The 25,428-nt window shown below is 34.5% G+C and overlaps 1 protein-coding gene across 1 annotated transcript in view; it reads right to left on the minus strand.

Moving 5' to 3' along the window:
• Positions 1-25,428, minus strand: part of PPP4R4 (protein phosphatase 4 regulatory subunit 4) — a 118,952-nt gene that overhangs the window by 36,309 nt on the left and 57,215 nt on the right. The window contains exons 8-15 of the mRNA XM_044665031.1: positions 24,795-24,916; positions 18,989-19,111; positions 17,696-17,865; positions 17,307-17,426; positions 14,200-14,277; positions 13,414-13,497; positions 12,719-12,901; positions 10,581-10,686 (exon numbers count right to left, since the gene is read on the minus strand). Of these exons, the coding sequence (XP_044520966.1) occupies positions 10,581-10,686; positions 12,719-12,901; positions 13,414-13,497; positions 14,200-14,277; positions 17,307-17,426; positions 17,696-17,865; positions 18,989-19,111; positions 24,795-24,916 (986 nt within the window). The remainder of the gene's footprint in view (positions 1-10,580; positions 10,687-12,718; positions 12,902-13,413; positions 13,498-14,199; positions 14,278-17,306; positions 17,427-17,695; positions 17,866-18,988; positions 19,112-24,794; positions 24,917-25,428) is intronic.

A 25,428-nucleotide genomic window follows, 5' to 3' on the forward strand; every position in this document is an offset into this window, starting at 1 on the left:
CAATAAATATATAACTTGGTTTGGAGGATCCTGCCAAGTTTGTCAAATAATTTTAATACCACTCCAACAAATATGGTATCTTTATGGTATTCCTTTTTGCTTAAGAGCCCTAACGGTGGATGGTCAATTATGCATTGAAATAATATTTCTTCTTTCTTTTGGATATACTAGGAAACAAATTCCACACATTCCTTTATCTTTTGCCAAGGTAAATATGTGGGACATCATTCCATTTAGCTGCAAGTTCCTTTTGTCTTTTGTTCACATTCAATTTATTAAATTCAATTTATTGAATATTTATCAAAAAGCTACTACATTCAAGGCAATATGTTAGATGCTAGACATAGTAACTGAACTCAAGGAGCTTACATTTTATTAAGGGGATGCCGCATAAAAGTCAAAACAAAATAATTTGAGAAGATAGCACCGATGACTAAAGAAATGGAGAAAGGCTTAGAGTAGAAGGTATATCTTAAGATGAAGAAGGCATGAAGATATAGATGGACTCTGAAAGAAAGTATGAAAGGAGTACGTTTGAAGAATGGGGGACAACATCAGAAAATTTAGAGGTAGAAGCAATCTAAGCAACTATTTAGTCAAACCCATCCTGTGACAAACTGGACAACTGATCATAGAATCTCTGACGGAAGCTCCCCTAACTAAGGGGAACCTACAAAACTAGCCCATTCCACTTTTGAACATCTAATTGTTAGAAAAGATAAGAAAACCAGTCAAATTGGACTAGTTGTTTATAGAGATAATTCATGCTAGAAGATGGTACCAAGAGATTAATTTACAATATAACTGAAAGAGGGAGGCATGACAAAAGTTTGGGAAAAAATCTTGAACCATATTAATACTCCAAAAGTGACTGAGAGAACATCAACAGCCTATCTGCCTATTTTTTTTTAAAAACCCTTACCTTCTGTCTTGGAGTCAATACACAGAAGAGTGATAAGGGCTAGGCAATGGGGGTCAAGTGACTTGCCCAGGGTCACAGAGCTGGGAAGTGTCTGAGGCCAGGTTTGAACCTAGGACTTCCCGTCTCTAGGCTGACTCTCAATCCACTGAGCTACCCAGCTGCCCCCATATTTGCCTATTTTTACATTTATAAAAGTTTTTATGATTATCATTTACATGCCCATAGTGGGTATTAGCAGGAATTCTTTTTTGTAAAGATATTTTGTTATATCAATTACATGTAATAACAATTTTCTACATAAGTTTTCTGAAGTTCTAAGATCCAAATTGTCTCCCTTCCTCCCTTCCTTTCCCCTTCCTGGAAATAGTAAGCAATTTAATCTGGGTTATACATGTATTATTATACAAAATACAATTCCATATTGTTCATTTTTGAATACTCATATAAAATCAAAACCCCAAAATAAAAAAAACAAAGGCACTAAAGTGAAAGATCATATTCTTTGATCAGCATTCTGACTCCAAGTTATTTCTCTGGAAGTGGATAGCATTCTTTGTCATAAGTTCTTCAGAAATGTCCCAGATCATTGTACTGTTGAGAGTAGCTAAGTCTTTCACAGCTGATCATCCCACAATATTGCTGTAACTGTGTATAATTTTCTCCTGGGTCTACTTATTTCACTCTGCATCAGTTCATGTAGGTTTTTCTTTCTAGTTCTTTTTGAAATCATTTTGTTCATCATTCCTTGTAGCACAATAGTCTTCTATCACTACCACATACTATAATTTGTTCAGCCATTCCTCAATTTCCAATTCTTTGTCAACACAAAAAGAGCTATGTGAGAAGAGAATTTGTGTGTTGATTTGATCAATTAGAGATTTGAACTTCCCTTCTATTTGTTTTGAATTTGGGTCAATCAGCAACCAGGGAATTGATCCCACAGGCACTGCTCCCCTAGGTGGTGCCAGGCTAATTGTGGAACTGGGATTGGTTCCTGGGGAGTGAGATTAGTTCCCAAGAGAGCTAGTGGGTGTAGTGAGGATTTATAAAATGAGCAAGCTGGGGTGTGGGGGTGGGGGGTGGAATTGTTGTTTTCTGAGGCTGAGATTTGTAGATAGACACTGAGTTGTTACCCTCTGGAATATTAGGCTAGGAAATTCTTCACCTCCTTTCTATATTTCCTCTCCTATTTTCTTTTTCTTACTAATAAATCTAGCAGTCTTGTGACTTAAAGGTTAATTACAATTTTAGTGACCACCCATTCTAATCATTACAGCTGGTATAAATTTTTTTGTAAATTACGTCCTTTCTCCTTTTTTATTATCTCTTTTGGATACAGACCTAGGGATGATATTACTGGATCAAAGGATATGCATTGTTTTATATAGCCCTTTGGACATAGATCCAAATTGCCCTCCAGAATGGATGGATCAGTTCACAACTCCAACAGCAATGCATTAATGTCCCAATTTTGCCACATTTCCTCCAACATTTATCACTTTTCTTTACTCTCATACTCGCCAATCTGATAGGTGTGAGGTGGTACCTTAGAGTTGTTTTAATCTGCATTTCTCTAACCAAGAGTGATTTAGAACATTTTTTCATATGACTACTGATAGCCTTATTTCTTCATCCAAAAACTGCTTATTCATGTCCTTTGACCATTTGTCAGTAGGGAAATGTCTTATATTCTTGTAAATTTGCCTTAGTTCTCTATATATTTGAGAAATATATAGACCTTTATCAGAGAAATTTTCCATATACTTTTTTGTTAGTTTGTCATTTCCCTTCTAATCTTGGTTACATTAGTTTTGTTTCTATGAAAACTTTTTAATTTAATATAGTCAAAATTATTCATTTTACATCTTGTAATGTTCTCTATCTCTTGTTTGGTTATAATTTCTTCCCTTCTTTATATATAGGACAGGCAAACTATTCTATGTTTCCCTAATTTGCTTATAGTATCAATCACATACCCCTTTTGGCCTTATCTTGTATAAGGTATGAGATATTGGTCTATCCCTAATTTCTGACATACTGTTGTCCAATTTTCCAACTGGTCTTTGTCACATAGTGAGTTCTTATCCCAAAAGCTTGGATCTTTGTGTTTATCTAACACTAGATTGCTAAGGTTATTTGCCTCTGATCTATTCCATTGATCCAACATTCTATTTCTTAGCCAGTACCATATTGTTTTGATGATTTTTGCTTTATTTTTGAGATCTGGTTTGAAATCTGATACTACTAGGCCAACATTCTTCACATTTTTTCCCCATTAATTTCCTTGATATTTTTGATCTTTTGTTCTTCCAGATGAATTTTGTTATTACTTTTTCTACTTCTGTAAAATAGTTTTTTTGGTAGTTTGATTGGTCTGGCATTGAATGACTAAATTAATTTAGGTAGAATTGGCACTTTTATTATATTAGCTCAACCTACCCATGAGCAATTAATGTTCTTCCAATTGTTTAGATCTGACTTTATTAGTGTGAAAAGTGTTTTGTAACTGTGTTCATATAATTCCTGTGTTTGTCTTGGCAAATAAATAATTAGACTTTCATAAGAAATATTCAACAATGGACAACATATAAATGTAACTGATAGAAAGGTAAAGAATATAATGCATTAACAACTATGAATGACCTAGTTATTCTCAGTAATGCAGTGATCTAAGGCAATTTTAGAGACCCAGGAAAAAAAATACCATCTACCCTCTGAGAGAGAACTGGTGGAGTCGGAACGCAGACTGAAACATACTATATTTCACTTTTTTGGGGTATTTGATTTCTCTTCCACAAAATGAATAATATGGAAAAATTATTTTACATAACTGGACATATGAATCTATATCAGATTGCTTACTGTTTGTGGGAGAGCTAGGGAAGGGAGTGAGGGAAAGGAGGAGGAAGAGAATTTGGAATTCAAAATTTCAAAGAAAATAAATGCTAAAAAAAGATTCTTACATGTAACTGGGGGTAAATAAAACATTATTAATAAATAATACTATGATTATAAATGTCAGGTGAGGTAAAAAAAAGGGAAGAGAAATTCATTGCTTGATGGAAAAATTCTAGCAGAGTTTATTTGGATTGTGAGAATTCCCAGCCATTCCTATTTGTAAGTGACACTGTGCTATTAATATCAAATCCTTTAATATTTCAGAGCTTCCTGGAAGAGATCCATAACCATTTAAAAAAATTTGGCCTAACCATACACAAAGGACAATGAAGTAGATGAAGAATACCTGCATCTACTATGAAATGCACATAACAGAATATTCAGCCTATAAAACTAGTTCATTGGTGTAATATAACTGGAACAGACAGTACAAATGGACAATAAGTCAGCTCAAGATTAAACAGGAGGAGGAAGACAGGATGAATTGCCTTAGTTAGTGGAGAGACAAATGGTGAGTGTGAGCAGGACATAAAATATAAAAAATGAGGAACTTTGAAGAGGAAGAGTAAAAGACATCTTTGGGTAAATATATGAGAGGAAGAGAAGATGGACTAGTCATGGGGCAAAGGTAAGGGATGACAAGCAAACAGTAAGAGAGTGTTGGAAATAAGCTCAAAAGGCCTCAAGCCCTTTGTGTGGAATTCTGTAAAGAATATCTGGGAGGACATGGCTAAGAATCCATAGGATGTGCAAGTACAGATGGGTTGTGATCTGCAAATTAAGATACTTAAGATAGTCAGATGCATCTGAACACTTGAGTGTGCTGACTTAACTACTTTCCTTTCCTCTACCACTTCCCCTCTCTATTCTCATCACTGCTACCCCAGCAACTAGTTCAATCAATCCATCTACTAGCATGTTTTAAGTACCCACTTCATTCTAATTACCATTAGTCATTATACTTCTTCCTTATTATTGAGAATAAAATCCAGCCTAGAATTTCCCCTTGTTGGTTCCTCTACCTTTTGATCATTAGGAAAAGTAGAGAAGTACTTGGCAGCTCTGTTTATGGAAAAGTAATTCAGCAGCATGTTGGATAATTCAAGTTTGCTATTATTATTATTATTATTATTATTTTTATTATAACATTCCTCTGTGTTAGGCCTGTGATCTGTTTCCTAAACTCAACTATTTCTTCTTTTTGTCCAGAAAAGTCTGCATAAATTTGTTTTCATTTCTTCCTACATCCATCTTCACCCAAAATATTCTCCACCTCCTTTGGTTCCTGGATTTTCTCAAAGGAAATCTTAGACTTCCTTAAAAGACAATGTAACCTGGGGACTTCTGGGTTAAGATGGCTGCTGAGTAGAGGCAGAGAGACTTTCTCTCCTAACTGACTGATATAGCGTACCTCCAAAGGACAAAAAAACCAAATCCAGATGAACGAAGGGACTCCACAATAGGGCACAGTATTGAAGGTACATGGGATTTGGGCACTTCCAAGCTATAAGGGGGGGAAATAGCTCCCATCAAAACATGAGCTGATCAACCCGCCCCTAGCCCACCAGAGTCAGAGGCTGTGCACCAGAGTTAGAGCGAGTGGGGGTGCAAAATCTAACTCCTTGGCAGCTAACTGGCACCACTAGGAGCTCGCCCCTGAAAGCAGCAAGACTTAAGACCCCAGGAGGCTGGAGAGTGCAGATCCCAGGAGGCTGGAGAGCTCAGACCTTGGGCATGGGAGTGGGGCTGAGAGGCAGAGGCAGTGCACTGAGACTCAGGGGAAAACCCCAGGTGGAGGAGCAAGTTTGGGCCAAATTCCGGGATCTGGACAGCTGACTAGGACCACAGGAGCTTGACCCTGAAAACACCTAGACTAAAGACCCCAGGAGGCTGGGGAGCAGACCTTGGGCGCAAGAGTGAGGCTGAGAGGGGCCATGGACAGCAAAGGCCTAGCAGACAGTGGAAGCCAGGAGACTTCCAAAGTAGCCTCATGCAAAAACTGCTCATTAGCTCCATACAAAGAGAGTCTGTTTGCCTTACTCAGACTTCTGGCTGAGAAAACATAATGATGCCAAGCAAGGGACAGGAAATAACCACCAAAAAGACCAAGAATAAAGCTCTAACACTTGACAACTTTTGCACAGAAAAAACGCAGAAAACAGAGGAGGGCAAACAATTAAAGACATCCAAACCTTCCCAAAAAAATGAAAATGGGTCACAGGCTTTTGAAGAGTTCAAATCTGAGATCATGAGAAAGATGGAAGGGATGTGGCAAGAAAATAACAGTTTAAAAGGCAGAATTTCGCATATGGAAATTGAGGCTCAGAAATCAAATGAATTGATAAGCAAATTGAAGACCAGAAATGACCAGCTGGAAGCCATGAAGAACCAGATAGACCAGACTGAAAAGGAAAACAAAAAGATTATAGCCGAAAACCAGTCTTTAAAGGCTAGAATTGGGCAAGTAGAAGCCAATGATCTCACAAGACAGCAAGAATTAATAAAGCAAAGTCAAAAGACTGACAAAATAGAAGGAAACATGAAATATCTCAATGAGAAGATAATTGATCAAGAAAATAGGTCTAGAAGAGACAACTTGAGAATTATTGGTCTTCCTAAAAAATCAGAAATTAATAGAAATTTGGACACCATATTACAAGAAATTATCCAACAAAACTGCCTTGCTGTTCTTCAAAAAGAGGGCAAAATAGACATTGAAAGGATTCATAGATCACCCTCTACACTAAACCTGAAAAGACAACCCCCAGGAATATAACTGCCAAATTCAAGAGCTTCCAAGTTAAAGAAAAAAAATATTACAAGAAGCCAGAAAGAGACAATTCAGATATCAAGGAGCACCAATCAGGATCACATAGGATCTGGCAGCCTCTACACTTCAAGACCACAAGGCTTGGAACATGATATTCAGAAAGGTAAGAGAATTGGGTCTACAACCAAGGATCACCTACCCATCAAAACTGACTATATATTTCCAGGGGAAAGTATGGGCATTCAACAAGATAGAGAAGATTGCCAAGTATTTGCACAGAAAAGACCAGGACTAAACGGAAAGTATGATATCCAACCACAAAAACCAAGAGAAACATGAAAAGGTAAATAAGAAAGAGAGGGGAAAGAAAGAAAACTCTTATTTTTTAAATTTGCTTCTTTAAAGGCTTCAATAAGATCAAATTATTTGTATTCCTATATGGAGAAATATTATGTGTAATTCTAAAAAATTATACTATTATAGTAATTAGAAGAATTAGTCATAAGGAGAGGTTGGAGTACTAAATGGTCTAAGATGATATGGGGGGAAAAAGTGGGGGGGAGGGGGATAGAAGATGGCACCAAGAGCAACTTGAAGGAATAAGAAAAATAGGATAATCTATATTACACAAAGAGGACATGGGAAGGGGAAGGGATGAATATTATTATAAGAAGGAGAGGAAGAGAGCATTAATAGGAAATACTTAAACTTTACTCTCAGTGGAAGTAATCCTGAGAGGGAAGAGTAGCTAGATTCATTGGGCTATCAAATTCTATCTAACTCTAAGGATAAAGTTAGAAGGGATAAATCAAGGGGGGCAGTGGGGTGGGGAGCTCATAAGGGGAGGGGAAGAGAGGAGAGAGGGAATTCATTAGGCCTCAAAAAATAATAAGAGGGGGAAGGGAAGGGGTGGAAAGGGTAGTAAAACAAGGGAGGGGACAAGGGGGACTGATTTAAAACAAACCAGTGGTTTAAAAGGAAATAGCATAAGAAGAGGGGGCAGAACTAGGAGAGGATACCAAAATGTTAGGGAACACACAGCTGATAATTATAATCCTGAATGTGAATGGGATGAACTTGCCCATAAAATAGAAGCAAATAGCAGAGTGGATTAGAAAACAAAATCCTACCATATGTTGTCTACAAGAAACACACATGAGGCAGGTGGACATACACAGGGTTAAAGGTCAAAGGCTAGAACAAAATCTTTTGGGCTTCAACTGAGAAAAAGAAGGCAGGAGTGGCAATCATGATTTCTGATAAAGCCAAAGTAAAAATAGATCTGATTAAAAGAGATAGGGAAGGCAATTACATCCTGATAAAAGGCAGTATAGATAATGAGGAAATAACAGTACTCAATATGTATGCACCAAATGGTATAGCATCCAGATTTCTAAAGGAAAAACTGGCAGAGCTCAAGGAGGAAATAGATAGTAAAACTATACTAGTGGGAGATCTATTTATTCTTCTATCAGATCTAGATAAATCAAACCAAAAAATAAATAAGAAAGAGATAAGAGAGGTGAATGAAATCCTAGAAAAATTAAGAGTTAATAGACATGTGGAGAAAAATAAATAGGAACAAAAAGGAATACACCTTCTTTTCAGCTGCACATGGTACATTCACAAAGACTGACCATGTACTAGGGCATAGAAATATGGCAAGCAAATGCAAAAGAGCAGAAATAATAAATGCAACCTTTTCAGATGATAATTCAATAAAAATAATAATCAGTAAGGGAACATGGACAGGCAAATCAAAAACTAATTGGAAATTAAATAGTAAGATTCTCCAAAATCAGAGAGTTAAAGAACAAATCATAGAAACAATTAATAATTTCATTGAAGAGAATGATAATGATGAGACATCTTACCAAAATCTGTGGGATGCAGTAAAAAAGTACTCAGAGGGAAATTTATATCACTGAGTGCATATAACAACAAATTAGACAGGGCAAGGATCAATGAACTGGGCATGCAAATCAAAAAAGTAGAAAGGGAAAAAATAAAAATCCCAAGTTAAAAACTAAATTAGAGATTATAAAAATCAAAGGAGAAGTCAATAAAATTGAAAGTAAAAAAAAAAAAAACAAGACTAGAAACTGGTACTTTGAAAAAATAAATAAAATTGACAAAGTAGGGCAGCTGGGTAGCTCAGTGGATTGAGAGCCAGGCCTAGAGACGGGAGGTCCTAGGTTCAAATCCGGTCTCAGACACTTCCCAGCTGTGTGACCCTGGGCAAGTCACTTGACCCCCATTGCCTACCCTTACCACTCTTCCACCTATAAGTCAATACACAGAAGTTAAGGGTTTAAAATTAAAAACAAACAAAAAAAAAGACAAAAAAAAAATTGACAAAGTACTAGTCAATCTAATTTAAAAAAGGAAAGAAGAAAACCAAATTATCAGTATCAATAATAATTAATTAGAAAAATGCAAATCAAAACAACTCTGAGGTATCACCTCACACCTTCAGATGTGGGAGGAGAAATACAGAAGAAAAACAACTACATGAACACATGGGCTGATGGGGATATTATTGGGGATGTAGACACTAAACGATAACTGTAGTTCAACTATCAATAATATGGAATTAGGTCTTGATCAATGATACATGTAAAACCCAGTGGAAAAGGATGATGATTCAGCAAAGGAAAATGAGGCCTGAAAACATCAGTATTGATATCTATGGTTATACTTGTTTAATTAACAGATTCTTACTTGACCATAGACCTTTGAAAATTAAAATATGTTTAATTTTCGTAAGACAGTTAAGAGAAAAACTATGAGTAGCAAATAGAAAACTGATCTCTAAGTCAGAAGGAGAGGTTTGAGACATGACATAATAGCTATATGATTCTGGGTAATTCACTTAATTTAGGCAATATAAATTGCAGATCAGTTGCTAATCTGAATGGGTAAAGAGTTTCTTCAAGAATTTTCTACACCAGTAACATCACAGGCCTAGAAAAAAATGTTTAAAAACATCTATTTTAGCAAATAGTATTTCATATATTAACCATTCTAATTAAGGAAGAAACCTTAATTTAGATGAGGAAGGGAAAAGGAAGGGAATAAACATTTATACAGTATGTACTATATGTGAGGCATTGTGGTATGTACTTTACAAATATTATTTCATTTTATTCTCATAATAATCCTGTGAGGCACTGTTATTATCCCCATTTTACAGTTTAGGAAACTGACCCAGAGGTTTAGTGATTTGCCCAGGGATATATAACTAGTAAGTGACATTTGTACTCATATCTTCCTAATTCGAGGCCCAGAGTGATGATTCTAGGCCCAGAGTGACCCATTGTGATACACTGCTACCTCAGAAGGTAAATACTGAAATTGGACTGAAATCTGATCACCTCCTCATCCCCTCCAACTTTGTTAGATAAAAGTAGAAAAGATAATCAGCCAGTTTATGACATATTTATTCTTCAAATACTAAAAGTTAAGTTTTTCAGGGGGCAGCTTGGTAGTTCAGTGGATTGAGAGCCAGGCCTAGAGATGGGAGCTCCTAGGTTCAAATCTGGCCTCAGACACTTCCCAGCTGTGTGATCGTGGGCATGTCACTTGACCCCCATTGCTCCCCCCAAAAAAGTTAAGTTTTTCTTTGGCAAAGAAATTATGTCTTCATAATAGCAGCCATTAACGAATTATATTTGTCAGAATTTCAAAGGTCTTGAATCTTATAAGAAGGCAGTACTTTTTTTGATGCTGGGGTAACAAAAACAAGCTTTCATCTCTATAGTATAAAGAAAAAGATCATTCATGATTTAATATATTGCTATATCCCCTGTTATGGAAATTTTGACCAGCTTTAGTCTTTATCTATATGTGTAATATGTAATACATTAAACAAGCACATTACACAATAAAATACACAAATATAATTAATTTGATGCATCCTCCATTTAAATAATACCTTAATATAGTATAAAATATCTTTTCTTTAAACAAAAAATGAGAATGACAACTTACGTTCAACTAACTTCTGAATGATCTCATGTCTCTGTTCTTGTTTACGATTATACCGTAGAAAAATGCAAAGAGTTCGAGATGCTGCCTTTTGTACAGGCAAGACATTCTTTAAGAAACAAGGAAAGGAAATTAAACACAAGACTTATACTGATCAGTACATAGTGAATTCCAGGCTCATCTTATCAGCTACTCATTTTTAGCAGTTGATCCAAGCCACAAATGTGCCTAGTGCATTTCCTGACTTTACCTCCCTCCCTAACACCTTCTGTAAATCAGGGACTACCATCATGACTAGAAAATTAAGCCTAAGGTGAATTAGTAGTATTTCACAAATTTTTGGAATTATTAGCTTTCAGGTATTCCACTCAATTTTTCAGATGAGGACACTAAAACCTAGCCAGTTAAGTAAACTTTCCATGATTACAAAAGTGATAGAGTTGGAATAATTATCTAGCTCTCCTAATTCCTGGTCCAGTGATATTTCAAAATACATGATTAAAATAAAAAGTACAAATTTTTCCAAACCAGATGAAGATTTATACGTTTTGTTAAAGTTAATATGCAGAGCACTTTAAATAGTTTCACATAATTACAAAAGAAAATTACTAGAAGTGAAATTTTAAAAATTGATTTTATTTGGTAAGGTATTTAAAAATGAGAGTCATTTTGGAAAAACTTTGTCACATTTACTAAGTCTAAGTTGCCTAAAAAATTTAAAAGGGTACTGGTATTATAAAATGAAATATAAAACAACTATAAATTAGCATGGCAAAATTGTATGGTAAGTTTCACAAAACAACTATTTAAAACTCTTATTCTATTATTTGAAAAGATATAATCATGACCTCTAAGTTCAATTCCCCAATTTATATAACACAATTGGTTCATTATAAAAAAGCTTTAGTTATACATTAGCAGGTACCACCTCTCAAATGGACTCAATTTTTACTTTACTAAGGCAGCACCACCAGTCAGTAAATGCTTCTGCCCACTTCCACTTTGCCCAAGTCAGTTCCACTCCATTATATTCTTTTCCATATGCTATTCTGAATTTGTTGAGGTCAAGAGGAAGATATTCATCATGGCTTAGAAAATCAAATTTAGAAAATAGATGGAAATGTTAACATTTAAAATTAGAATAAAAATAACAACTTTCCTCTTCTATTTCACCTTGTGTAAGAAAAGAGTCAAAAGTTAAATAAACTAACTACATATACAAACTTAAACAACTGAAGTTCTCCACACAGTATCAAATGTAAGACAAAGCAATGATTCCATTTCCTCCCTTGGAGAGTTTAATGAAAAGGGTAGATATTTACCTTTGTGTACAATCTATCCTCAAAGAGACAGAATAGAATAAAAGATCCTGTATAATCAACTTTTGGTTCTAATAATAAGGCTCTCCTCAGACGATGGACTAAGATTTATTTTGCAACTAGTTTTGTGGTACTATCAAAAAAAAATGCCTAAAAACAGTTTAGGAGCAAGAAGTTGAAGGGACACCTCAGAGGAGGAAACGTTACTGAGGCAAAAGATATAAATTTTTAAACCCTTACCTTCCTTCTTAGAATTAATACTGTGAATTGGTTCCAAGGCAGAAGAGTGGTAAGGGATGGGCAATGGGGGTTACGTGACTTGCCCAAGGTCACACAGCTGGGAAGTGTCTGAGGCCAGATTTGAACCCAGGACCTCCCGTCTCTAGGCCTGGCTCTCAATCCACTGAGCTACCCAGCTGCCCCCAAAAGAGATATATTGTTGCTGATGAAAGTCATCAGTTTAGTAGCTGCAGCTGAATCCTCAACAACTCCACCAGAGAAGAGAACTAGACTTAACTCTGAAGCCAGAGTGACTCTGCTCCCTCCTGGTAGCTAAATACATGACAGTATGTTAAAGTATGTTTCCAGTTTTAATTCTCTTCTCCAGCAAAGTATATGCCCAACCGAATGGGGGAGAAGATAGTGAAGAAGCACAGAGAAATTTAGGTAATGAACTAGGACCAAGGATGCCTGGGGTATGAAAAGGTTATTTCAATCTGACTCAAAGAGAGCTAAGCTGTGTATGATTTTGACAGCACCCAAAACTTAGCGGGGTCTCAAAATGAGTGGAAAAAAGATAATGAAAATGATCACAGGACTCACATTTGTCATCATGATTGCAAACATTCTATGTAAAAAACGATAATAAATCTGATCACTTGATATGATCTGAGGCAGACAGCCATATTTCTGCAGTATCTTTTCATGAGTTCTCCATTTTAAGGAGCCTGCTGCTCGCTGTTCTGCTGCTGTCAGAGCTGGAATCAGGTCAGGTACAGTCAATAACTGAAAGAAAAGAGATCAATAGATTTATGGTGATGTGTCAGTTATACTGTTCAAAAAAGTTAGTGCAGCATGTTATCAAGTAAAAAAAATAATTAGTTTTGCTCAATTCAAACTGTAGAATGAAATCTAGTTCCTAAAGAATGATCATTTTGTCCAGAATCAGACCATAGAGTAAATCACACTTTAAACAAAGAACATGGATACCAAGATATCAAATGAAAGTTATCACTCTACTTTCCTTGGTAGGTCCATCCCAATAACAATACAACTTAATGACAAAAAGTTTTAATTATTATGAGATCTCACTTCAATAAATTATCAGCAAAATATCACCTTCTAAATATTCTAGTTCTTAAATAATTATTAAAAAATGATGTTAAGTTGAGATGCATGGACATAGGTTCCAAGAATATTGACTAAGAATTCAACAATTCAATAAGTATTCAATAACACTTCAGTAAGAGGAAAAAAAGAATATTCAGAAACATATCAATTACAAACTAATTAATTACCTTGTTCTCTTGAACACTGCTTTCACCACCAGTGGTCAAAAGTTCTAGGGTTTCTGGAAGATGATCTACAAGTGCATCTAAAACCTTTTAAGAGATATGTTGGAATTATAATAATACTCTTAGAATTTTCATATTTTCCCAGTTAACCCAATGAACCATTTTAATAGTCGATTGCCTACAAGGAAACAATGCCATTTACTAATCAAGATGCTTATATTCTGTTTTTTTATTCTGCCACCCTCTTGTGAGGCTTTAAATACAGACATTAATACTTGATTGCTCTCCTTTAACTGAACTATGAAAAGAGTAAGGAAAGCATAACTTCCTTTACAATGCTATTATGAAGAAAAATTAATATCTGTTCTTTGCAACTATTTTAATGTAAAGCCTATTCCTAATTGAATTATACACTAGAAATTCCCAAATTTGGAACCACGTTACTCCATCTTGCCAAGCATGCTCATAGTCACCCCAAATTGTCAATCTTTTTCATTTGGGTAAAAGTCTCACTGTCAGGTAGTGATAAATTGAGTCATAAAACCTCTGTAGATCAGTAGACATTTATAAAAAAAGAGATTTAATTAAAAACAGCCTAAAAATGAAATGACTAAAGGTATTTGCATCTGCTTCTTATTTTCTCTTTCCTACAAAAATCCCATGACTTGTGGGATTATTCATTAATTGTCAAGACTTGGGCTTGTGGCCTGAAAAAATTTATATACCACCCAGAGAATAGAAGATTTTTGCCTTAAAATAGAAGAAGTAAAAAGAAAAAATAAAAATTACCTCCAGTGATTCATCCTGTAATAGCGCAATTAATTCTTTATGTATTAAATATACTCCAGAACTAAGAAGCTTAGACACCTGGAAGTGTTATGAATAAAGACACATTTCAGATTACTAGAAACACGAAGGTTATACTCCCATTAAGAAATTGTGACTTTCTATTATCTAAGTGATATTTTAACAATTAACACAAACGTATCTTTGTGCATAAAAGTAAGTTTTCTATAAAAGAAGAAACCATGAGACTAATTTTGAAGGCATAACTGTGATATGATCCTTTTAAAGTTTAACCTATAATTCCAAGCAGTGAGAAAACATTTTGAACCACTTATTGGATCAAAATATATTGTTATCATATATTGCTTATATATGGTGGGGAAACTGGAGATAGAGTATAAACATGCAGAGAAAGCTAACTGATGCTGATAAAGCATTGGGAGTCTCCTACTTGAGTCTCAAAGCTACTTTAGGGTCCTCCCAAGCTGCTCCAAATGTGGTCTCATAGTTCAGTAATTTTTCTCTGTAGCATATCAAAATGGAAATGGCATTAAGCAGCAAATTTTTCAATGCTCTCTGGCATTAGCTGCAGCAATAAGTGATTGGCTGGAAATGCTTTTCTGCTCTCAAATAGCTTATATTTCCCAAGTCTTCTTTAACTAGTCAAGTCAGTTATGATTTCCTCTTCATCTGAATATATGATAGCACTCTATATTACTCTCGGGGCATTTATCTAGAAATAATCTCTGCCTCTCTCTGTACATTGTAAAATGCTGGGCACTTATCACATATGTTATAACATACTTAAAACATGTATAACTTAGACTGAATTGCTTGTCAACTCTGGGAAGGAAAGGAGAGAAGGAGGGAGACAATATGACCCATATGACTCTGGAAAACTTATGTGAACGTTTGTTATTAAAATAAAATAAAGACAAATGTTATCACTTACTGTTTTGCATTATAGACTCAGTCAGAATTGGATGCTAAGGCCTCCTGCAACCCGAAAGTGGCAAAGCTCTAAGCTCCATCCAAAGAATTTTTTTTCTTTTCTTTTTTTTTTTAACTCATAACTTCTGTGTACTGGCTCATAGGTGGAAGAGTGGTAAGGGTGGGCATTGGGGGTCAAGTGACTTGCCCAGGGTCACACAGCTGGGAAGTGTCTGAGGCCAGATTTGAAACTAGGACCTCCCATCTCTAGGCCTGACTCTCAATCCACTGAGCTACCCAGCTGCCCCCTCCATCCAAAGAATTTTAATGAGAGTTAAGTTTAGACTTAACAAGTTCCCTACTCTACTGTTAAGTGGAATGGTTTTCCACATTTGAAGCCAGACTGGTCTCAAAAAATCCACAAAAGCTAAGCTTCCTGATTTCCACCCCATTTAGTACCTATATACATTTATTCAATTCATTCATTTCTGATCACCCATTAGTACATAAGACACAACCTTTTCCCTAAACAATTTAATTCAAGGAACATTTATCAAGCACCTACTACATACAAAGCACTGTGCTAGGTACTAGGCATACAAAGACAAAAATAAATAAATAAAGCCCTGCAACCTAGGAGATTTCATTATATTAGGGAGAGAAAGATACAACATGCACACAAGTATAATCTAAGGTAATTTGAGGAAGAAGAGCAATGACAATTGGAAGGATCTGAGAAATCTTCACAGATATCTAAGCTAAGTTTTGAAGGTAGATAAGGATTTTAAGCAATATAGATGCAAAAAGTACTACATTCCATTTATGAGTGACAGCCTGTTTATATGCAGAAAGGGGATGCAGAGTCTAGTTCAACTAGAATGTACATTACACTGCTCTTCCTAATTTTAAAATATTAAGAATATTTTGGCCAATACAAATGAGAGGAGAAAGGATTTAACAATCTTAGTATTCCAATAACAAGAAATTTTATGGAAGTTAATTCATAGGACAAATTTTCTAAATTGTAAGAACCAAATTTAAGTGTAATAGTAAAAATGTAAAACAAATAACTATGCATATTTTCAATGAAAAGATAAATCACAAGAGAAAAGATCTTTGTAACCATTATTTTCAACAAATGGTCCCACAGATTCACCTCAATACAATCCAGTTCATTTAAATTAATTTAATTTAAAAAGTAAATGATGTACTTCTTAACTATATTTGTTTTCATTTTGGTTAGTCTAAAATTTGTAATTTAAGGATATATTATGTAGCACATGATGTGTTCAAATCACATATTTCTACTGATATTATCAATAAGAATAGCTCAGGGCCTTGGTATGGCATAGAGGATAAAGGGTCAACCTGACTCTAGTGGAAGCTTCTTCATTTGGGATTTCTCTTTAGCAGTGAAATCACAGGTCCAATCTCTGTCCCTAATTTAAGAGGAGGCAGCAAGATGAGGTGGATAGACTACTGGCCTTGGAGGCAGGAAGATTAGGGGACTTCTGTTACATTCTGGTTGTTTGGATCCCGAGTAAGCCAGTGAATGGTTCTGTGTCATTGGCAACTCATTAAGAATGTGTGCTGCAGAGAAGACACTGATCTGCCTGGGAAGAGGAAGATCTTTACCAGGTGTTCCCTACAGTGATGTAATTACAGGTTTAGTAAAAAATGACAACTACACAAACAGCTATTCACAGATACTGTGTGAACACACTCAAAATAAAGATACAATAGTGCATCCCTAAGTCCAGTGCTCAGGAATGGAATGTGAAAGAAGTATAGATGGTATCCTAGACATCCTAAGTGAAAATACACCTGAGGGAAGAAGTGTGGGGAAGTGGATAGGAGTCAGCCTTAGAAGAAGGAAGACCTGGCTTCAAAACTTGCCTTTTCCACAAGCTAGCTGTGAGAAGACAGGGAAGTCATTACCACTCTGCCTCTGGCAACTCTTGAACATGATAAGGTGTAAAGTAGGTGCCTATCTGCATTTATGAAGAGAATTTACAAAGGAACCTATGCCAATTAAATCACAGATCAGGACTCAAAATGAAGATAAAAAATAAAAATTTTTGGAAGCAATAAAAATCCCAAAATATAATTCTCATAAAATTAGACATTAACCTGTCTAACAATCTGCACCAGGGTAAAATTATAGGGAATCTTAGACTTACTTCATAGAAGCAAATAGCAATAGTGTGTCTGACTGGCACTTCAGGATCATGACAAAGGCAGAAGAATGAGGAATAAAGTTCCATATGAAAGTTCTTAGGATCCACAAAAACAATCATAGCCTGTTTGAAAACAGAGAAAAGAATGGGGGATCAAAACTTAATGCAAATTTAGTTATAATGATTTTTAATTTGAAATAATATCTATACAACCATCACTTGTTTAGAACCAATATTAGGGGAGGAACAATAATTTATTTTTCTGTACATTCAAAGAAAACAAAGAGTAACATATAAACTATGGTAATAAGTTTTTAATAGAATATGTCTAAATTTTTTTCTAAAAGTTATTAAAATGTATATTTCTTCTGGATGGAAAATTAGTAACTTACTGGAAAGTTGTAAGCACAGTTCTTTCTCACTGTTGCATATCTCTTTTCTTGCTCTAGGTTTGGGGGTAGAGCCTGATTATCATTATGCCCATTTTCCTGTTGCAAACCCAATGTACAGAGTTTCTTATAAAACTCCAAGAATCTCAAGTGCTGATCTGGAGTCAAAATTCCTGAAATAAAAGCAGTAATATGATTTCATTTTAAAATTAAAAACCTGAGAAAAAGTGAAAAATCAGAAGAAAAAATGAATAAATTTATAAAAGTGTTGGTTGTAAAAAGTTAATAAAGAAAAAAATGGCATGCTAAAACAAAAAAGGAATGTGACTAAAGAGATCTAAAAGATTATGCAGGTTTATTTTTATTTAAAGAGAATAAGCTTGTTAATGGTAGAAAAAAATGTCTATTTGCCCCATCAAATAGAATACTAAAGCTATTTAATACATTACCAATATCAGTAGTATTAATTCTATAATTTGAGAGAGTTGGTGGGGATGTGGGGAGGGAGGAAGAGGAGAGAGACAGACAGAGACAAAGAAAAAAGAAAGAGAGACAGAGACAGAGATTCAGTGCTTATTCTGCCAAGCATCATATTCAGCCTTCTGGACAAATAAGACAGTACCTGTCCTTAAGGAGATAAAAAATATTGCTCTAATACTATACCAAAATATTCCAACAATATAAGCAGAAAATAAATGCTTGTCGTCAATCTTTGTTCAAGGAGGAGAGACTGACATGTATCAAAGCTAAATTAATTAAACAATGAAATCGCTTTGAAAAATAGTATCTCCTAATTCCTCCATTTTTTATTTCTATAAGTGATGGATATAGTACTATCAGCCAATGCCCATGCTATAAAAGAAGCAGTAGGATGCAGTGGAAAAGGCACTAGAATTGCAGGCCTAAGGTGCAAATCTTTACTTTGTTACATCTTAGTACTTAGCTGTAATATCTCTGTTTTACAGATAAGTCAGCAAGGTGAAATAACCTTGTAAAACAGGGATAAATTAGGAGAATCAAATGAAATGAAATACACAGAATGCTTCAAATCATAAAATACTATGTAAATGTGAGTTATAATTCTTATCCTTGCTTTTCTCAATAGATGCTCAGATAGAAACCATCTTAGGAGAAGTCTTTATCCTGTTATTATTTTAATACTGTCAAGTGAGGTATGGGGTAATGGAGGGGGAAATTACAGAATAAGAATCTTAAATGCAATGTATGAATAAAAGAAGACATGAGAAAAAAGAAAACTTTATTTTTATTATTAAAATTCTTATAATTATGTCATACCATACAATCCGTGGCATAGTTTTCCTAAATGTAAAGATAAAGAAAGAAGAATCGTTTCATCTGTTTTGAAAGATTTTTCACAAAACGATTTTACTAAAGGAAGTATAGTTTGACTTCTGTCATCTGGAAAAAAAAAACACAAAATTAACACTTTAAGTAGGATTACACATTTTATACACACTGAAATATATATACATATATCTATATCTATCTATCTATCTATCTATCTATCTATCTATCTATCTATCTATCTATATCTCTAAGGTCCATGAAGCAAACCACACTATTTTATCATTCTAGAAATAAGAATTTTTTTAAAAATTTATATAACTCTCTCCTGTATCTCTAGGCACAATAACACTTCATTCAGTACAAATATGCAATGATGTTCCATTTTAAAGACAATAATGATTATAACATTAAAATAACTAACAAACATTTTTGAGGGGATACAGGGAAGTATAACATTTCCCTGCCCTCCTATAATTGTTTGAGAAAGACAATGTATAAAATAATGAAAAAACAGAATCAAACAACTGCCAAGCTATCCATATAACTTGACTGGATTTCTCCATTTGCTAATGAACATTTTCTCTTTAGACTTCAGAGTTTTCTGTCTGCACTTCACTTATGTATTATTTTTATTCCATATTAAACAACATGTTTTAACTGTCTTATCTAAACTATGCATTATCTTTAGGTCCTAGTCTAAGTAAATTCATACACCACTATGAAGCATTTGAGCGATTAAGTATGGATCTTCACTAGATCTGATGCTTTCTAGTTTTCACAGAAGAGTTTCAGTTACTTCTTTGATGTAACTATTCTATCATTAATCATGTCAACAGTATACAAGCTTTCTCTTTTATCTTTGACCCAACTTGTGTTTTGGTGTGTTGGACTTCTTTCAACCACATAAACTGAAATTTTCCACATTCTCTTCCTTTGGGGATAGGGAAGAGGGAGGGATAATTTCCCTCTCCTCTAATTTCTTTGCTTCTCAAGGCCCACTGTCATTTTGGATTGATGTTGAACTATTTCATTCTTTATGCTGTCTTCAAAATCTTAGCCTTTTTAGTTTTCCTCTTAATTATTGTTTAAAGAGCATAAGGAATTTCTGATTTTACTTTTACAGTTTATATTCCTTTCTACGGTTCCTTTTCTTTCCCTTTAATGAAGTAATATGTTGTTTAAATTTCCTATTGGGTGTATTTAGCTAAATATTGATATAATCTTTCAATGTCTAATGCCTTCCTTCAGGTCTTCATAATTTTTTTCTTTTAAAATTATGAAATAAAATAATAACTTTCATTTACTAAGAGAAACATAAAAGAATGATTGCACATGAAATCATGAATCTCTATTACATACAGCTTGCTTTCCTTTTAAGTATGTAATTAATTCCACATGTAACTTTCAAAGCTGTCCTGTTTGTACTTCCTTCTGGTCTTACTTCCTCTTTTGTGTATATTTTTAAAAATGTGTCAATGATCCTTTTTTCTTTTTCTTAACAAATAAAATGCTAAACCTTTTCTTTGATAGTTTTCTCAAACTACTTCTATCATAATTATATATGATGTCTGTCCCTAGAATATTCCTAGATAGCTTTAGTTTTTCTCTTATGCTCCTTTACTGTGACAACAGTCTCAACATATATAGGTCTTGAAATATTTTTGTACTCTAATAAATATCAAAGGAGATGGTTACAGCATCCATAGCCTACAATTGTATAGATTATAATCTATGGTCCCATTTATATCTCTATAGATACAATATAGCACATATCAGATTTTAAAAATTATTTTGTTTTGGTACAGCTGGCTTATTGGTTGGACTCCATCCCATTAAACTCAGAAGTTTTTGAAATTCCATTCTATGAATGTTCAACTTCTCACATTATTTGAGACAGCATTATTTCTGCCATTCATTATCAGGAAGCACTTTTGGAATTTATAGCAAATATATATATATATATATATATATAACCACTTACCACTCTTCCACCTATAAGTCAATACACAGAAGTTAAGGGTTAACTTCTGTGTATTGACTTATAGGTGGAAGAGTGGTAATATATTTTTATTTTAAAAATTTTATTTTAAAATTTTATTTTAAAAAAATATATATATATATTTTTTTTATTTTAAACCCTTAACTTCTGTGTATTGACTTATAGGTGGAAGAGTGGTAAGGGTAGGCAATGGGGGGTCAAGTGACTTGCCCAGGGTCACACAGGCAAGTATATATTTTTAATGCTTTCAAATTCTTTGTTTTTTTCCTCTTTGGACTTGAGTAACCCCTCAATTTCTATTCTTATTTCTACTTTATCTAATGTTAAGATTTAACTTAAGGAGATTTCTTACACTGAGTTGTACTTATCTTCACTATATTGTTAAATAACACAAAGCTAAGGAAAAATTGACAAAAAATTGTATGATGTCCTTGCCTATCATTGATAAAGTCTATTTCCAAATTTTGTTCTGGCACACTATACAACTGAATAAAATTGGACTTGAATTCTTCATTGAATTCAGTCATGTGTATTTGTGTTTTGCCAGTTTAGAGGCCATTATCTGCAACAAAACATTCCCAAAAGAATGGATATTAGTATTTCTGATTTGTTCCGACGTATCTTGTCTTCTTTTGGTACCAGAACTCAAAGGGGTACCACATGTTCAGCTGTCCTCTGGGTCATGCTCATAATTAGAATGGTTTCAAATAGGCTCTGCCTCTATGCCTACAGTAACCCAACTATTTTAGATTCAGCGATGTAGCTACATCAGATTGGTTGGGGTTAGGGAGTGTATGTGTATGTGTATGTGTATTGTGTGTCTGTGTGCGTGCCCATGCGTGAATCTAATGAGTGGTAAGCCAGAACTCAATTTCAGGGCTGCTGTCAAGTTTCTACCAAAATTAGAGAAGTCTTTCCTATTCATTAACCTTGCTGCCCTTCTCTTTGCTGTTGTTTCCCCCTTGTGACATGTATGATGGGTTGGGCTTTGAGGGGATTACTGTTATTACTGAAGTATCACTCTATCAAATAGATCTTTCTATTATAAAGCTCATACATGTACCTGAATAGCAATCCCCTCTGCAATATAAGGAGCTACCCTAAATTTGTCTCTTCCTGAATGCTATTCTGTTGGTTGCCTTTATTATTTTTATTACCTACTATATTATAAACTACAAGAGGACAGTGACCATGTGATATGTAACTTGTATAACTTCCTCAGAGCTAAGCATGGTCCTCTGCATGTAGTAAGCAGTTAATATCGACTGAATTAAGTGGTTGCAAACTGTTATGATTAAAAATGATGAGGGCCGAGATCAAAAGGGAGAATAGTATTTTAATAAAAGCCATGCTGATAGAGATAAACTGACCACGCGCCTGTAAGAAGCCTATTCCAACCTCACCTCAGCCATTTACCTTTCCTCTCTCCGCGTGCTCAGGTAGCTAAAGAGGAAGTTCAAAGTCACTTCCCCCTATTTTAAAAACCGTCCCTCACCTTGAATACGTAATCCAAAACAGGAAACCCATTAGGGATCACGGGAAATGTAGTTCCAAGTATCCCAAGTGATTTTAAACGACACAATATTTTACTGCTTTCAGCAATAATGTTGAATGTTTCCTTGATTTCCTCAATAATACACTTAAACAAAGTTAATTATGTACACATTATAATAGTGTCAAAATACATATTATATCAATACTTTTTCAACATTATGTTTGGATATGTCATAGCTAACATTCAACAACAACCTAGTCATTCCCCAATTGACAAATGGTCAAGGGATAGGAATAGACAGTTTTCAGATGAAGAAATCAAAACTCTCAATAAGTACATGAAAAGTGTTCTAAATCCCTCCTAACTAGAGAAATGCAAATCAAAACAACTCTGAGGTGCCACCTCACACCTATCAGATTGGCCAATATGACAGTAAAGGAAAATAATAAATGTTGAAGGGGTTGTGGCAAAATGTGACACTAATACATTGCTGGTGGAGTTGTGAATTGATCCAACCATTCTGGAAGGCAATTTGGAATTATGCCCAAAGGGCTATAAAAAACTGCCTGCCCTTTGATCTAGCTATACCACTGCTGGGTTTGTATCACAAAGAGATAAAAAAGTTTGTACAAAAATATTTATAGCCATGATTTTTAGTGGTGGCAAAAAATTTGAAAACAAGGGGGTATTCCTCGATCGGGGAATGGCTGCACAAATTGTGGTATATGGCAGTGATGGAATACTACTGAGCTATAAGGAATGATAAACTATTGTGTTATAATTGATTTCTATATGAACTGGAAAGATCTCCAAGAACTGATGTGGAGTGAAATGTACAGAACCAGGAGAGCATTGTACACAGTAACTGAAACATTGTGGAATGATCAAAAGTAAACAGCTTTGCCACTAGTAGCACTGCAATGATCAAGAACAATCCTGTTGAACTTATAAAAAAGAATTCTATTCACATCTAAAGAAAGAACTATGGGAGTAGAAAACATATGATTTATGGGTATATGATTTGGGGTTGTGGTTCTGAAGGATTAGTATAAATATGAATAATATGGAAATAGATTTTGAGTAATAAAAGATGTATAACCCAGTGGAATTGCTTGTAACTAGACTGAGACCACATTTGAACCCAGATCTCCCATCTCCAGGCCTGGCTCTCTATCCACTTAGCTACCTAGCTGCCCCAGAAATTACTTCTAATAATGCAGGTCAGCACATTCTCTGCAATTTAAAGTACTGAAAAATTGTCTGGAGTACTAAAAGTTTAAGTAATGTGCCCAGGGTCACAGGTCATATGGCTAGTATGTATTGGGGCACCTGGCTTCAAGACCAGCTTTCATCCACTACTCCAGGTCTGCTTCTAAAACAAATAAAAGTAACTGTAAATGAGCACAGATTAAGAAGCTGGGAATAACGAGTATTCTAAAATTAAGCATTTATTACTTTATCTTTTCTATTCCTCAAGTCTCTTTGAGAGCTTGCAGACAGCTAACATTTCATAATGCTTTCTACATGAAAAGCCAATCTCACTTGGATGAACTATACCATTATTACTGATATCTACCAAATTAATTCTCTTTTCCTTGACTTTTTTATTTAAAGAAAGCAACAGGTTTAATTTTTATAAATGTAAAATGGCAGCAGCTGCAACAAATCTGTAGAAATGCAAAGTTACTGTTTCTTGAGTTTCATTCTTCTGGTATCCCTGTATGCTTTATGTAACTTAGCTTTATATACTGTATACTGTTAATGCAGCTAATGGGATGACTAGTGCTCCAAGCATTCAAGTGCCACTGACAATGTCAGATAGTCACTCTCAAGTCCTGCATCCTACTAATATAACATACTACTACTAAATGTGCCACTTTTAATAGACAGATGCAATGGTGGGTCAAAAAGCATCAGCTTTTCCATTGAAGGCAAGGCATGTCCAAGACAAAAAGGTATCAGAGTCCTGACAACTTTGGCAGTAAGATTTTTAATTTCATAAGCTGAACATTCCATATTTTCAGTAGGTTTTACTAGTTTGCACTAGAATCTGCAAATGACAAAGACTTGTACTATTTATTTAAAGGACTGTTGTGAGATTCATAAAACACTTTGGAAAGAATGCTTTAAAAGGATAATGTATTATCAAAATAAGATGGGGGAGAATTGATTTATTAATCATTTGGAGGGCTGAGAATAATCTAGTGTTAAAATTTATATTACTTACTTCATATAAGAAAAAACATATATATGTTGATACATAGAAACAATGATGTATGTGTATAAACAAAAGAATTTACCTGTATCAAATACTTCAAGCAGATTAACTAAAGTTTCAAATGCTGCAAGTCGTACACTGCCGCTCTCATCTCTAGTTAGTTCTATTAATTCAGGAAGCACGACACTTTTGGTTAGTTCTGCCCTGCACAATGAGTAAGATAATTAGGGGGGGAAGTCTATTAAAATATTCATTAATGCACAGCATTTGCAAAGAATACAAAGAAATATAAAGATATGGTTTGTACAAGAGTTTTTAACTGAATGCAGAAAATAAGATAACCTACCATAATTAAAGGATTCAATAAGCATTCACATTTTTACAAATCAGCTCCAATTGTCCATGGCTATCTGTAGAAAGCTAATAGCTGCATTATATAGATTGTATATATATTATAGATTGAAGGCTTCGTTATAAGAAAACTCCAGAAAAAGATATGAATTGACTGTAGTAACTCATTAATACTTATAAATGCAAGAAGCCAAATAGAATTTCCATATCTAGATGTCAGAGTAGAGATTATTCTCAAAAATTTAGATCATGTTACTACAAGAAAATAATTTCTGCTTGAAGGAATGATATATGCCATTAGAGGTCATAAATGATATCAGTGCCCAAAAGAAATAGTTTCAGACTAGAAATGAAATGATATTTAT

This window comes from Gracilinanus agilis, chromosome 2 (assembly GCF_016433145.1).
Source record: "Gracilinanus agilis isolate LMUSP501 chromosome 2, AgileGrace, whole genome shotgun sequence".
Taxonomy (NCBI): domain Eukaryota; kingdom Metazoa; phylum Chordata; class Mammalia; order Didelphimorphia; family Didelphidae; genus Gracilinanus; species Gracilinanus agilis.